At 46.9% G+C, this 13426-nt stretch overlaps 1 protein-coding gene across 2 annotated transcripts in view; it reads left to right on the top strand.

Moving 5' to 3' along the window:
* Window positions 1-13426, top strand: part of IL11RA (interleukin 11 receptor subunit alpha) — a 241663-nt gene that overhangs the window by 191450 nt on the left and 36787 nt on the right. For both annotated transcript variants that reach the window (XM_030192833.1, XM_030192834.1), the window contains exon 7: window positions 6005-6168. In XM_030192833.1, the coding sequence (XP_030048693.1) occupies window positions 6005-6168 (164 nt within the window). The remainder of the gene's footprint in view (window positions 1-6004; window positions 6169-13426) is intronic.

Genomic DNA, 13426 nt, shown 5'->3' with positions numbered 1-13426 from the left:
TTTTTTCTCACTCAATACGTGAATGTATAGTTCGTGTATATGATGTAATCATTGACTCAGCCTCCACCAACCTTTACTGATAACTAACTTATAACTTTTATCAGTCCAACTCTCACAATCTGATCATAATCAACAAAATGTGCCCAGCACTTAGCTTTGGCAGGTTGGTGCACTCAGAAACCCCGACAGGTCCCCGTTTCGTGTTAACTTTATCAAGGGGGAGTCACCAATTCTGATAACTGCCTCAAGTGCGTGTATTCCATTGCTTTATCTTTGTTGATTTGTTGATTATGATCTATATATATGAGACTCTACTCCACTTTACAAAAAATTGCATTCATATTTGTTTGCATGTTTTGTGATTTCTAGAACAAGCAGCATAAAATCTGTTTTACTGTTTTTTAAATCTTGCCAGGTATTTGTGACCTGGATTGGCCACTGTTGGAAACAGGATACTGGGCTTGCTGGACCATCAGTCTGTCCCAGTATAGCAATGCTTAAAAAAAAAAAAAAAAAGTTAACATGGAATGTTGTTAGCGGTAGATAGGGTGGGTGAGGGCAGCAGGACATTAATGTGAGTTAACAGCCAGGCAGGCTGTTACTACACAAATTAATTTAACTACCATAAGTTTAGCTGATGGCTTCTGTGATAACCACTACATTAACAGATGGTATCATTCCTTAACAGTGATTTCCAACCACAGTCCCTTTAATTGCAGGAAAGTAATTTATGACTTACTAGATAAAACAATGAATAAGGTCCAAAAGTGGATGGGGACATGGTCTAAAATTAACCCATGTTAGAAGTTCAAAAGGCCGTGGGCAGCGAGAAGAGACTGAGCAGCTGCAGAGATAAGTTTCTTTCCTATTACTAGAAGTCTGGATAAAGTTGAATTAAGTGCAACTTACATGAAAGAATTATCTGATAGTAAAGAATAACGGGCGGGACTGGTAGTTGGGAGGCGGGGATAGTGCTGGGCAGACTTATACGGTCTGTGCCAGAGCCGGTGGTGGGAGGCGGGGCTGGAGGTTGGGAGGCAGGGATAGTGCTGGGCAGACTTATACGGTCTGTGCCAGAGCCGGTGGTGGGAGGCGGGGCTGGAGGTTGGGAGGCAGGGATAGTGCTGGGCAGACTTATACGGTCTGTGCCAGAGCTGGTGGTGGGAGGCGGGGCTGGTGGTTGGGAGGCGGGGATAGTGCTGGGCAGACTTATACGGTCTGTGCCAGAGCCGGTGGTGGGAGGCGGGACTGGAGGTTGGGAGGCAGGGATAGTGCTGGGCAGATTTATACGGTCTGTGCCAGAGCCGGTGGTGGGAGGCGGGGCTGGTGGTTAGGAGGCAGGGATAGTGCTGGGCAGACTTATACGGTCTGTGCCCTGAAGAGGACAGGTACAAATCAAGGTATACACACAAAGTAGCACATATGAGTTTATCTTGTTGGGCAGACTGGATGGACCATGCAGGTCTTTTTCTGCCGTCATCTACTATGTTACTATGTTTAACGGGAGGTTTTTCAGCCTGTGATGAATGAATGGGGCTCTCTAAGGTTGATTAACTGATTGACAAAGGAGTACTTAATCATTTTTTGAGGCTTTTCCTCCTTTTCGATGAGACATCACCACATCAAGAACCAGTAAGTGGAGATCAGTTTGAGTTGACGCGTTTGGTTAACAGTGTGATAACTCTACAAGCTCTGTGTTGATAATTAGAAATTCATTATTGATCATTATATCTCATCCTGATCTCACTCATATGCTATGTATTATTTATTTTCTTACCCTCATCTTACTTTAATGTGAGCAAGTGCAAGGTGATGCATGTGGGAAAAAAGAACCTGAATTATAGCTACGTCATGCAAGGCTCCACGTTAGGAGTTACGGACCAAGAAAGGGATCTGGGTGTCGTCGTTGCTAATACACTGAAACCTTCTGCTCAGTGTGCTGCTGCGGCTCAGAAAGCGAATAGAATGTTGGGTATTATTAGGAAAGGTATGGAAAACAGATGTGAGGATGTTATAATGCCGTTATATCGCTCCATGGTGCGACCGCACCTTGAGTATTGTTTTCAATTCTGGTCGCCGCATCTCAAGAAAGATATAGCAGAATTGGAAAAGGTGCAGCGAAGGGCGACTAAAATGATAGCGGGGATGGGACGACTTCCCTATGAAGAAAGACTAAGGAGGTTAGGGCTATACAGCTTGGAGAAGAGACGGCTGAGGGGAGACATGATAGAGGTATATAAAATAATGAGTGGAGTGGAACAGGTGGATGTGAAGCGTCTGTTCACGCTTTCCAAAAATGCTAGGACTAGGGGGCATGCGATGAAACTACAGTGTGGTATGTTTAAAACAAATCGGAGAAAATGTTTCTTCACCCAACATATAATTAAACTCTGGAATTCGTTGCCGGAGAATGGGGTGAGGGCGGTTAGCTTGGTAGAGTTTAAAAAGGGGTTAGACAGTTTCCTAAAGGACAAGTCCATAAACCACTACTAAATGGACTTGGGAAAAATCCACAGTTCCAGGAATAACATGTATAGAATGTTTGTACGTTTGGGAAGCTCGCCAAGTGCCCTTGGCCTGGATTGGCCGCTGTCGTGGACAGGATGCTGGGCTCGATGGACCCTTGGTCTTTTCCCAGTATGGCATTACTTATGTACTTATGTATGTTATGTGTTACTTATTTACTTACCTTAATTTACCTATTATTCTTTGCATCTTAATTGTAACAATATACTGAGCTTCTTACTCTATTAATGATAATTGATACTGCGACACATTGTAAGCCACATTGAGCCTGCAAATGGGTGGGAAAATGTGGGATACAAATACGGCAAAATAAATAAATAAAATGTCAGTATTAAAGGGGACAGTTAATTGCTTGGATAGGGAGATCAGAAGTTTAGGTGTCGTAATTGGTTTTGCGTAAAGATTTTGAAAGTAATTAAAGTGGCCTCTGCAAAACTCAGGCTGATTTACCAAATGCAATCTTAGCATAGCAGAAGATCATTTCAGACAAATGATGCAGGCTATGGTCATTTCCCAGCTGGACTACAGCAATCTGGTATTAAGAGAAAAACCAGATTGCCAGGTTACAGTTAGTGCAAAATACGGCAGGAAAATGAATTAAAAGAGTGCAAAGATGGGAAAGGTTTATGCCAATATTTGAGGAACTCCACTGGCTACCAGTGGTTCTCAGATTTTCTTCTGTTGTTGTGACACATACCTAACTAATGTGAAGGAGTAGCCAAATTGTTAGTGTAGCTGCCTGAGAACCAGGAAAACTGGGTTCAATTCTCACTGCAGCTCCTTGTGACTATGGGCAAATCACTTCATTCTCCTTTGCCCCAGGTACAAAATAAATACCCATATGTAATCTGTTTTGGTTATAGCCACAAAATGTTTTAAAAAAGGTTTGGACAAGTTCCCGGAGGAAAAGTCCATAGTCTGCTATTGAGACAGGTATGGGGAAGCTAGGCTTGCCCTGGGATGGGTAGCATGGAATCTTGCTACTATTTGGGATTCTGCCAGGTACTTGTGACCTGGATTGACCTCTTTTGGAAACAGGATACTGGGCTAGATGGACCATTGGTCTGACCCAGTATGGCTATTCTTATGTTGTTATCCCCATTATAATCTGAACACACAAGCCTGCTTATTTTCAAAGGAGAAGGCCGGCCATCTTCCGACACAAATCGGGAGATGGCCGACCATCTCCTGAAGCTGGCCAAATCGGTATAATCGAAAGCCGATTTTGGCTGGCTTCAACTGCTTTCCGTCGCAGGGCCAGCCAAAGTTAAAGGGGGCGTTTCGGCAGGGTACGGAAGGCGGGACAGGGGCGTGGTTACGAGATGGGCGGCTTCGGCCAATAATGGAAAAAAGAAGACCGGCTCTGACGAGCACTTGGCCGGCTTTACTTGGTCCATTTATTTTTAGTACCAAGCCTCCAAAAAAGTGCCCCAAATGACCAGATGACCACTGGAGGGAATCGGGGATGACTTCCCCTTACTCCCCCAGTGGTCACCAACCCCCTCCCCCCCCCCCCCCCCAAAAAAAAAATTAAAATTCATTTTTTTGCCAGCCTCTATGCCAGCCTCAAATGTCATACCCAGCTCCATGACAGCAGTATGCAGGTCCCTAGAGCAGTTTTAGTGGGTGCAGTGCACTTCAGACAGGTGGACCCAGGCCCATCCCCCCCTACCTGTTACACTTGTGGTGGTAAATGGAAGCCCTCCAAACCCCCCCCCAAACCCACTCTACCCACATGTAGGTGCCCCCCTTCATCCCTAAGGGCTATGGTAGTGGTGTACAGTTGTGGGGAGTGGGTTTGGGGGGGGTTGGGGGGCTCAGCACACAAGGTAAGGGAGCTATGTATCTGGGAGCAATTTATGAAGTCCACTGCAGTGCCCCCTAGGGTGCCCGGTTGGTGTCCTGGCATGTGAGGGGGACCAGTGCACTACAAATGCTGGCTCCTCCCACGACCAAATGCCTTGGATTTGGCCGGGTTTGAGATGGCCGCCATTAGTTTCCATTATCGGTGAAAACCAATGCCGGCCATCTCTAAAGCCGGGCCCAAATGTTGAGATTTGGCCGACTCCAACCATATTATCGAAATGAAAGATGGCCGGCCATCTTGTTTCGATAATGTGGTTGGGATGCCGCATTCCGGAGCCGGCCTTGAAGATGGCTGCCCATATAGATGGCCGGCCCTGTTCGAGAATAAGCTATAGGTGCTGCATTTCTCTTACTTTTCCTTGCAAGTGTTTAGTCTGTTGTCAAGGGACTAATTATGTCTTTGTGGACCTTAGTTAGTTAGAGAAATTCTTGGTTGATCATTCAAGTTTGAGTCCTCCCACAGGTTAGAGCAATGGTTCCCAAACCTGTCCTGGGGGAACCCTGAACCAGTCAGGTTTTCTGGATTTCCACAATGAATAGTCATGAGAGAGATTTGCATGCACCTCCTCCACTGTATGAGAATCTCTCTCATGACTATTCATTGTGGATATCCTGAAAGCCTGACTGGCTGAGGATTCCCCCAGGACAGGTTCGAGAACCACTAGGTTAGAGCGGTGGCGTAGCTACGTGGGGCCTGGGGGGACTGGGCCCCCCTAGATTTGGCCCTGGCCCCCTGCCGACGACCCCCTCGACCCCCCCTCCCACTGCCAAGCCGCCGTCTCCTGCCTTTGCTGGCGGGGGACCCCAACCCCCACCAGCCGAGGTCCTCTTCTCGCAAAAGGCTTCCTTCTGTTTCTGATGTCCTGCATGTAGAACCCCAAAGAATAGCAAGATTCCGGAATCCTAAAGAGTGACAAGATTCCATTTAGAATTTCAAAGTGTAGCAACATTCCATGTAGAGCCCCAAAGAGTAGCAAGATTCCATTCAGAATCCCAAGTACATAAGTGTTGCCAAACTGGGACAGACCAAAGGTCCATCAAGCCCAGCATCCTGTTTCCAACAGTGGCCAATCCAGGTCACAAGTACCTGGCAAGATCCCGAAAAAGTGCAATACATTTTATGCTGCTTATCCCAGAAATAAGCAGTGGATTTTCCCCAACTCCATCTTAATAATGGTCTTTGGTCTTTTCCTTTAGGAAGACATCCAAACCTTTTTTTTAACCCCGCTAAGCTAATTGCTTTTACTACATTCTCTGGCAACGAATTCCAGTTAGATGTGAGATCTGTTCTAAGCTAGTATTTTGTACAGGCGCTCCGCGCGGATTGCCCTTTGCAGAGTAATGCTTTAGCACAGATCTTCCCGACACTTAATTTTGGGTCCCATGTACTGAATTCCCCCCATACTGTTTTAGAGAAAAGGCTCCCCATTAGAATTACCATCCAAATTTCCGCCCTTACTTCTTTGGAAACCTCTTCTCTCCTGACATCATTTGAATTCTGAGATGTTTTATTTAATTCTACATTTCTATGTTTAATGAACGGCAGAGGCAACAGAACATGACCTTGAGAGAATTTGTCTCCTAAATCTGATTCTTATGTTTGTTCTCCTAGTTAAGCCTGATCCACCAGAGGCCCTCGTGGTCCAGCCGGTTCCTTTCTTCCCCAGAAGGTTACAGGTCAGCTGGGACTATCCTGTCACTTGGCCCAAGGAATCTCACTTCCAGCTGAAGTTCCGTCTTCAGTACCGCACTGTGCTCCACGGTTCCTGGTCTGTGGTGAGTTCAAAACCCAAAGTGACTTTGACTGTGACAGACATAGAGTAGGGATTTGGTATCTGCTGTGGGGAAGATGGTTCACCATGCTATTGGTGTGACCTTCATGACTCATGGCCTTACCTGTTGTCTTATACTGCAAGAAACAGGGGTGTAGCCAGACCTCGACGAGAGGGGGGGCCAGATCCCAAAGTGGGGGGGGGGGCACATTTTGGCCCACATCCCGCCGTGAAGGTACCTTGGCTGGTGGGGGTCCCAACCCCCACCAGCTGAAGCATTTGTCCTGCGCAGGTCTCGCATTGCGCAACTGAAAACAGGACAGGCAATGCAAGACCAGTGCGGGACAAACGCTTCAGCCGCCAGCTAAACCAGGGGCCTGAGAGCCAATTTGGGGGGCCACAGGGGCAGCTACGATTTACTGTGATGTGTGGGCTATGAAGCTCCATTTTCTGTGTGAAATCAGATCAGCCAAGAATGAAATGCTGTGATAGTAAGATTTTCCCTGTTTTTTGTTTTTTTTTTTAAATTTATAAGTATTTCAAAATAAGAATCAGGTAACAATTTACAGTTTACTTGTACAGCAAAAGTGAAAAGGAAAGGAAATACCTTTTATATTATGAAAAAAGAAAATAAACATTTGTATCCCTCTACAAAATAATCTTCCTAATCCAGCTAAAGCCCCCAATAGGGAGATTTCAATAACATGTTACGGAGTCAAGAAAAAAAAAAAAGATTTAATAATCCAAAAAGAAAAGGTGATAAGACAGACGGCCATCTGAATGTTACAGACCCTTATTCTAATGGGAAGCCAGCAGCTCTTTTTGCAGCTAAAAAAAGCCGACAGGTGTAATGGATTCCAAAATATGTATTTAACAGGCTGACATTATAATACACTTACAGGGGAACTTTAGGAAAAACATAGCTCCCAGTTGGAGCCACCACAGGTTGGAGCATCCTGCCCGTGTCAGCTCCAATCCCAAAATGGCTGCCGCAACCTCCAGCAGCAATCTCGCAAAACTGCCACTGGCAGTCACCAGGGCCGCCGAGAGGAGGGGGCCAGGGGGGCAAAATTCCCCGGGCCTCCAAGGGGGCCCGGCGCCGGGGTCAGGCCGCCGGCGCTGCAGTCCCCGGTCTCACCTGCCTACCTCCTCGGCTCCGGGCCCCCTTCATTCAAAGCGGCAGTCGCAGATCGCGTCTCTTTTGGCCTTCCCTCCCTGTGTCCCGCCCTCGCGGAAACCGGAAGTTACATCAGACGAGGGCGGGACACAGGGAGGGAAGGCCAGAAGAGACGCGATCTGCGACTGCTGCTTTGATTGAAGGGGGCCTGGAGCTGTGGAGGCAGGCAGGTGAGACCGGGGACTGCAGCGGCGGGCGGGGGGGGGGGGGGGAGTGGCCTTGCCCCGGGCCCGGCCTAGTCTCTCGGCGGCCCTGGCAGTCACAGCAGCCATTTTGAAGATGGCATGGACAGGAACGAGTGAAGATCACTCCTGACCCAACTGTCCACTAGAGCACCAGGACTATATGGTAGGCCTAGGAGGCCTACGAGTGGGTCTGGGAGGAGGGCTTCTTCAGTTCGGAGGGAAGGAAGAAATGGGAGCTCTTTTGGTTCGGGAGGGGTGGCTGGCGGAAGAGGGACACCACGAGGAAGGAGGGAAGAGAAAGGAAGAGGAGGGAAGGAACGTCAGACACCAGAGGGGAGGGGAGTAGGGGAAAAATGCCAGACACCGTAGGAAGGCTGAAATAGAAACCAAGATGCAATTTTTGGCCATTTTTATGGCCAAAATATCCCAGTTTATATTCCTGTATATACAGTAATTAATTTGTACAAAATAATCAATAACAAAACTGGCAATGTTCTTTCGCTGGCAGCCATGTAACGATGAACACTATCCCATCTTGTGAATGTGAATATCAAACGAACAGCCAAGTTCTGAAGCAACTGCCGTTTTTGTGGAAGAGTGGCCTAGTGGTTCGGGTAGTGGACTTTGGTCCTGAGGAACTGAGTTCGATTCCTACTTCAGGCACAGGCAGCTCCTTGTGACTCTGGGCAAGTCACTTAACCCTCCATTGCCCCATGTAAGCCACTTTGAGCATGGGGTACAAATGTAACATAAATAAAATAGATACTATTGGAGATTCTACATGGAATGTTGCTATTCCACTAGCAACATTCCATGTAGAAGGCTGCGCAGGCTTCTGTTTCTGTGAGTCTGACGTCCTGAACATACGTGCAGGACGTCAGACTCACAGAAGCAGAAGCCTGCGCGGCCACATTGGTGATCTGCAAGGGCCGACTTCTACATGGAATGCTGCTAGTGGAATAGCAACATTCCATGTAGAATCTCAAATAGTAGCAACAGTGGAGGAGGAGTGGCCTAGTGGTTTAGGGTGGTGGACTTTGGTCCTGGGGAACTGAGTTTGATTCCCACTTCAGGCACAGGCAGCTCCTTGTGACTCTGGGCAAGTCACTTAACCCTCCATTGCCCCATGTAAGCCGCATTGAGCCTGCCATGAGTGGGAAAGCGTGGGGTACAAATGTAACTAAAATAAATATGTAGGTACCTTGCCAAAGCCCCAACATAAAGGACATTGCAAGTTTCACGTTTAATACAACTTGATATATCACCCAATACATAGGCCTTTAGAGCATTTTACAATAGTATAATTAATATGAAAAAGAAAAGAAATACATTAAGTAAAAGGAAAGGAAGAGTCGGAAAATAGCTTGTCTAGAACCGCGTTGCCCAGAACGGACCATGAAACAAGCGCAAGAGCAGCAAACTCAAGAATTATATGTATCTTCGAACAGAAAGGTTTAAAACCAGATGTGAACCTAGTCTTGGACTCATCTAAGCCTAGATTAGATGCAAGTGCAGTCTAAAGAGTAGGGCCTGTCACACTAAAGATTCTAGCATGAACGAACTCAAAGTAAATAATACAAAATGATGGAACCATAAGGCTGTTTCTCTGGGATGAGCGAAGAGTTATGGATGGGGGAGTAAGGTATCAACTGGTAAGAGAGTTATGAGAATTGCTGCTGCTGCTGCCGCCTTTTAAAAAACAAGAAAAGAAAAAGTATGTTTGAGGAAGGGGGTTAAGAAAGGACGTTGGGGGAGGGGCAGTGGCGTAGCAAGGGCGGCTTCCACCCGGGGCGGCTTGCCGCTGCGCACCCCCCCCCCCCCGGGTGCAGCATGACACCCCCCCCCCCAGCGCATCAACCCCCCCCTCGGCGCATCACCCAAGCCCCCCTCCCCGAGTGCATTCTTGTCTGCCGTGTGCACGCCGCTGGGGGGTGTCGGTTCCGCTGGTTCCCTGCTCCCTCTGCCCCGGAACAGGAAGTAACCTGTTCCGGGGCAGAGGGAGCAGGGAACCAGTGGAGCTGACACCCCCCAGTGGCATGCACCGGGGGCAGACCGCCCCCACCACCCCGCCCTTGCTACGCCACTGGAGGGGGGGGGGGTGATGCTGCCTCAGAGGAGTGTCGCCTGAGGCCTTCGCCTCAGGTGGCCTAATGGTAAGGCCGCCACTGCTTGGACTTAAAATATTAATCTGCCATTTTTCTCCAGGATCAGTATAGCTGCAAGAACAACAAATTTAGGGGCCTTTTTACTAAAGCTTAGCACACGCTAATAGAATTAGGGTGCACTAAATGCTAACAAGCCCCTAAGTATAAAATGGACTTAGCATTTAGAACTAGAGTCTATATATGACACCAAAAAAATCAGCGTTGAGAAAAGCACTATTTTATAAGCTGCACTTAAAGTTAGGCACAGTTTTGACAGAATAGCGCTTACGCCCGGGAATCGTGGCTAACTTTAGACACGGCTATTTGCACCAACCTAAAAGGGGATGGGACGACTTCCCTATGAGGAAAGGCTGAAGCGGCTAGGGATGTTCAGCTTGGAGAAAAGTCGGCTGAGGGGAGATATGATAGAGGTCTATAAAATAATGAGTGGAGTTGAACGGGTAGATGTGAAGCGTCTGTTTACGCTTTCCAAAAATACTAGGACTAGGGGGCATGCTATGAAGCTACAATGTAGTAAATTTAAAACGAATCAGAGAAAATCTTTCTTCACTCAACGTGTAATTAAACTCTGGAATTCGTTGCCAGAGAATGTGGTAAAGGCGGTTAGCTTAGCGGAGTTTTAAAAAGATTTGGACGGCTTCCTAAGGGAAAAGTCCATAGACCATTATTAAATGGACTTGGGGAAAATCCACTATTTCTGGGATAAGCAGTATAAAATGTTTTGTACATTTTTGGGATCTTGCCGGGTATTTGTGACCTGGATTGGCCACTGTTGGATGCTGGGCTCGATGGACCTTTGGTCTTTCCCTGTATGGCAATACTTATGTACTTATGTGTGCAAATGTACACGCCTACATTAGGCGTGCATCCCCGTTATTCTATAAAACACCTGTTAATTTTAGGAATGCCCCATTACGCCCATGACCCGCCCATTTCCACGTCCCCTTTTTCAGATCGCATGTAAATGCCAATTAAATCTAATTAGCACCAATACCTTCTTGTTAAAAAGCCAGTTATTGGCGCTAATTAGTTGTTTTTCAATTAAATGGCACACACAATTTTTGGTGACTTTTTACAGAATTAGGGGGTTAGCGCACGCAAATTCTGTTAACGTGCACTAAGCTTTGGTAAAAGGACCCCGTACATCTCGGTCAGGATTCTGTCATTTAGCTAATCGCAATGTGGAACGCTTCAGATCTCCTTTTCTTGGTCAAGTTGGCTGACTCTTTCTTCTCATATTCTAACTCCTGATGTGATTATTTGCAGAGTCATGAATTCTTCTGGGTCAATAGTCAAAGCAATTTAGCTGGCCAGAAATGGCTCTTGGACATTTAAATCACTTGTTTGCGGCTTAACTGAGCATTTTCAGTTGCACTTAATTATTTAGTGCATCTGAAATTGTCTAGTTTTCACCAATCTCAAAACCAGCTGTTTTGGGACGTTCTGGAGGTGGAGGCAGAGTCAGCACTTGTCCTGTTACGTGATCATGTTCAGCACTTAACCGGCCAAGGCCAACCCCGTATGTAGGCTCACATCAAAGTCGGTCCTATATGCCTTGCCCCATAGCTGGTTTCATTCATCCGGCTAAGCTTTAGCTGGTTTCACAAACCCAGAAATTTAATTTTGAAGCTATCTCCCACTGAATATTATTATTATTATTATTTATTACATTTGTACCCCACGCTTTCTCACACAAAGCAGGTTCAATGCGGCTTACGTAGTAATTGGAATTACAAAGTATTGGTGGAGAGAAATAAAGTTGAGTCTTATCGGAGTAATAAAAGAAATAGGAATGTAGAAACGCAGGGATGAGGGGAGTAGGAGAAGTACGAGCAAGGGTAAGTGAGCGATTGGAGGGGTAGATGAGGCGGAGGGGGACGGGCAAGAGTGAAGGGAGTAGGTGAGGTGTGAGTAACGGTAGTTGAGCATTGGTGGAGGGGTCGATGAGGCGAAAGGGGATAGAACAGGGGGTAAGCAGGGGAAAATGAGGCGGGAGATGCAGTCTAGGTCATTGTCATTGTCTCCTGGATATGTGATGAATAGATGGGTTTGTGGGAATTACGCCAAATAGCTGGTTAAGTGCCATTTTACTGGCCAGCAGCCCTTCCTCGATGGTTAAATTTTTTATACTATCAGGTGGATTATCAGTGGTGTACCAGGGGCGGGGCGGTGGGGGCGGTCCGCCCCAAGTGCACGCTGCAGGGGGGGGGGGGTGCAGGGAGCAGCCACGTGGCTGTCGGCTCCGCCGGTTCCCTGCTCCCTCTGCTGTTACTTCCTGTTCCAGGGCAGAGGGAGCAGGGAACCGGCGGAGCCAAGAGCCATGCAGCTGCTCCCAGCAAAGAATGCACCCGGCAGGGGGGGGGGGAGTTGGAGGTGATGCGCCGTGGGGGTGTCGTGCTGCACCCAGAGGGGAGGGGGGAATAAAGCTGCACCCAGGTGGGGGGGGGGGGGGGGGTGCACAGTAGCAATCCACCCCAGGTGGCAGCCGACCAAGGAACACCACTGTGGACTATCTCTGCCTTGTACTACCTATACTGAGTTTAACACTAGAATGGTTTATAATCTCAAAGTTATATACCAATCTAAACCAAATTCTTATAATAATATTGCCCTCCCGCGGGAGGTGGTGGAGATGAAAACGGTAATGGAATTCAAACATGCGTGGGATAAACACAAAGGAATCCTGTTTACAAGGAATGGTTCCGTGGAATCTTAGCGGAGATTGGGTGGCGACGCCGGTAATTGGAAACAAAACGGGAGCTGGGCAGACTTCTACAGTCTACGCCCTGATCGTGACTGAATAGATAAGGGATGGGCTGGAGTGTAAATTTTAAGGGGCTTTGACGTTAGCTTCAGAACTTTTAGTGCAAGAACAGTGCTGGGCAGACTTCTATGGTCTGTCCCTAAAAATGGCAAGGACAAATCAAACTCAGGTACATATAAAGTATCGCATTATCGCATACCATGTAAAATGAGTTTATCTTGTTGGGCACACTGGATGGACCGTACAGGTCTTTTTTCTGCAGTCATTTAGTATGTTACTATGTTACTCTTTAGGATTCTACATGGAATGTTGCTACTAATTGGGATTCCGGAATCTTGTAACTCTTTAGGATTCCAGAATCTTCAGAACTTTTAGTGCAAGAACAGTGCTGGGTAGACTTCTATGGTCTGTGCCCTGAGAAAGGCAAGGACAAACCAAACTCAGGTATACATATAAAGTATCACATACCATGTAAAATGAGTTTATCTTGTTGGGCAGACTGGATGGACCGTTCAGGTCTTCATCTGCCGTTATTTACTTTGTCAATAAACACATTCTTTATTTAATACAAAAGAAACTTTAGAAACAAGTATCACATAAAATACAGACTACCCAAGCCACACACCCTCAGTCCCATAGAAGCAGAAAGCCAAAAAATACAACATAACCCCAGTACTTATCTTAGCACCACCATGAGTCCAAAAAGGAAACAGTAAATGTTCAGCATTCTTCATTCCAGGGCAGCCTACTTTTACAATGAAGCCACAAACACAGCTGGTCACCGAAGGCAGTTGTGAGGCTGCCACTCTGGGGGTGTTTTTACCCTGGCTTAGCGGTTGTGAAGAGATGTTCTGCTTGGAGTCCTGATGACGCTATATTTTAGCAAAATATAGATCTGTGTTCAGTCCAGTCCTGTTGGAATTCAGTTGAGGACACTCTTTCCTGCATGTCCTTGAACCATGCTGCTTTTA

The sequence above is a fragment of the Microcaecilia unicolor genome, chromosome 2, assembly GCF_901765095.1.
Source record: "Microcaecilia unicolor chromosome 2, aMicUni1.1, whole genome shotgun sequence".
Classification (NCBI taxonomy): Eukaryota; Metazoa; Chordata; class Amphibia; order Gymnophiona; family Siphonopidae; genus Microcaecilia; species Microcaecilia unicolor.
The sequence above is the reverse complement of the archived record's forward strand: the minus strand, read 5'-3'. Positions and strand labels throughout refer to the sequence as shown.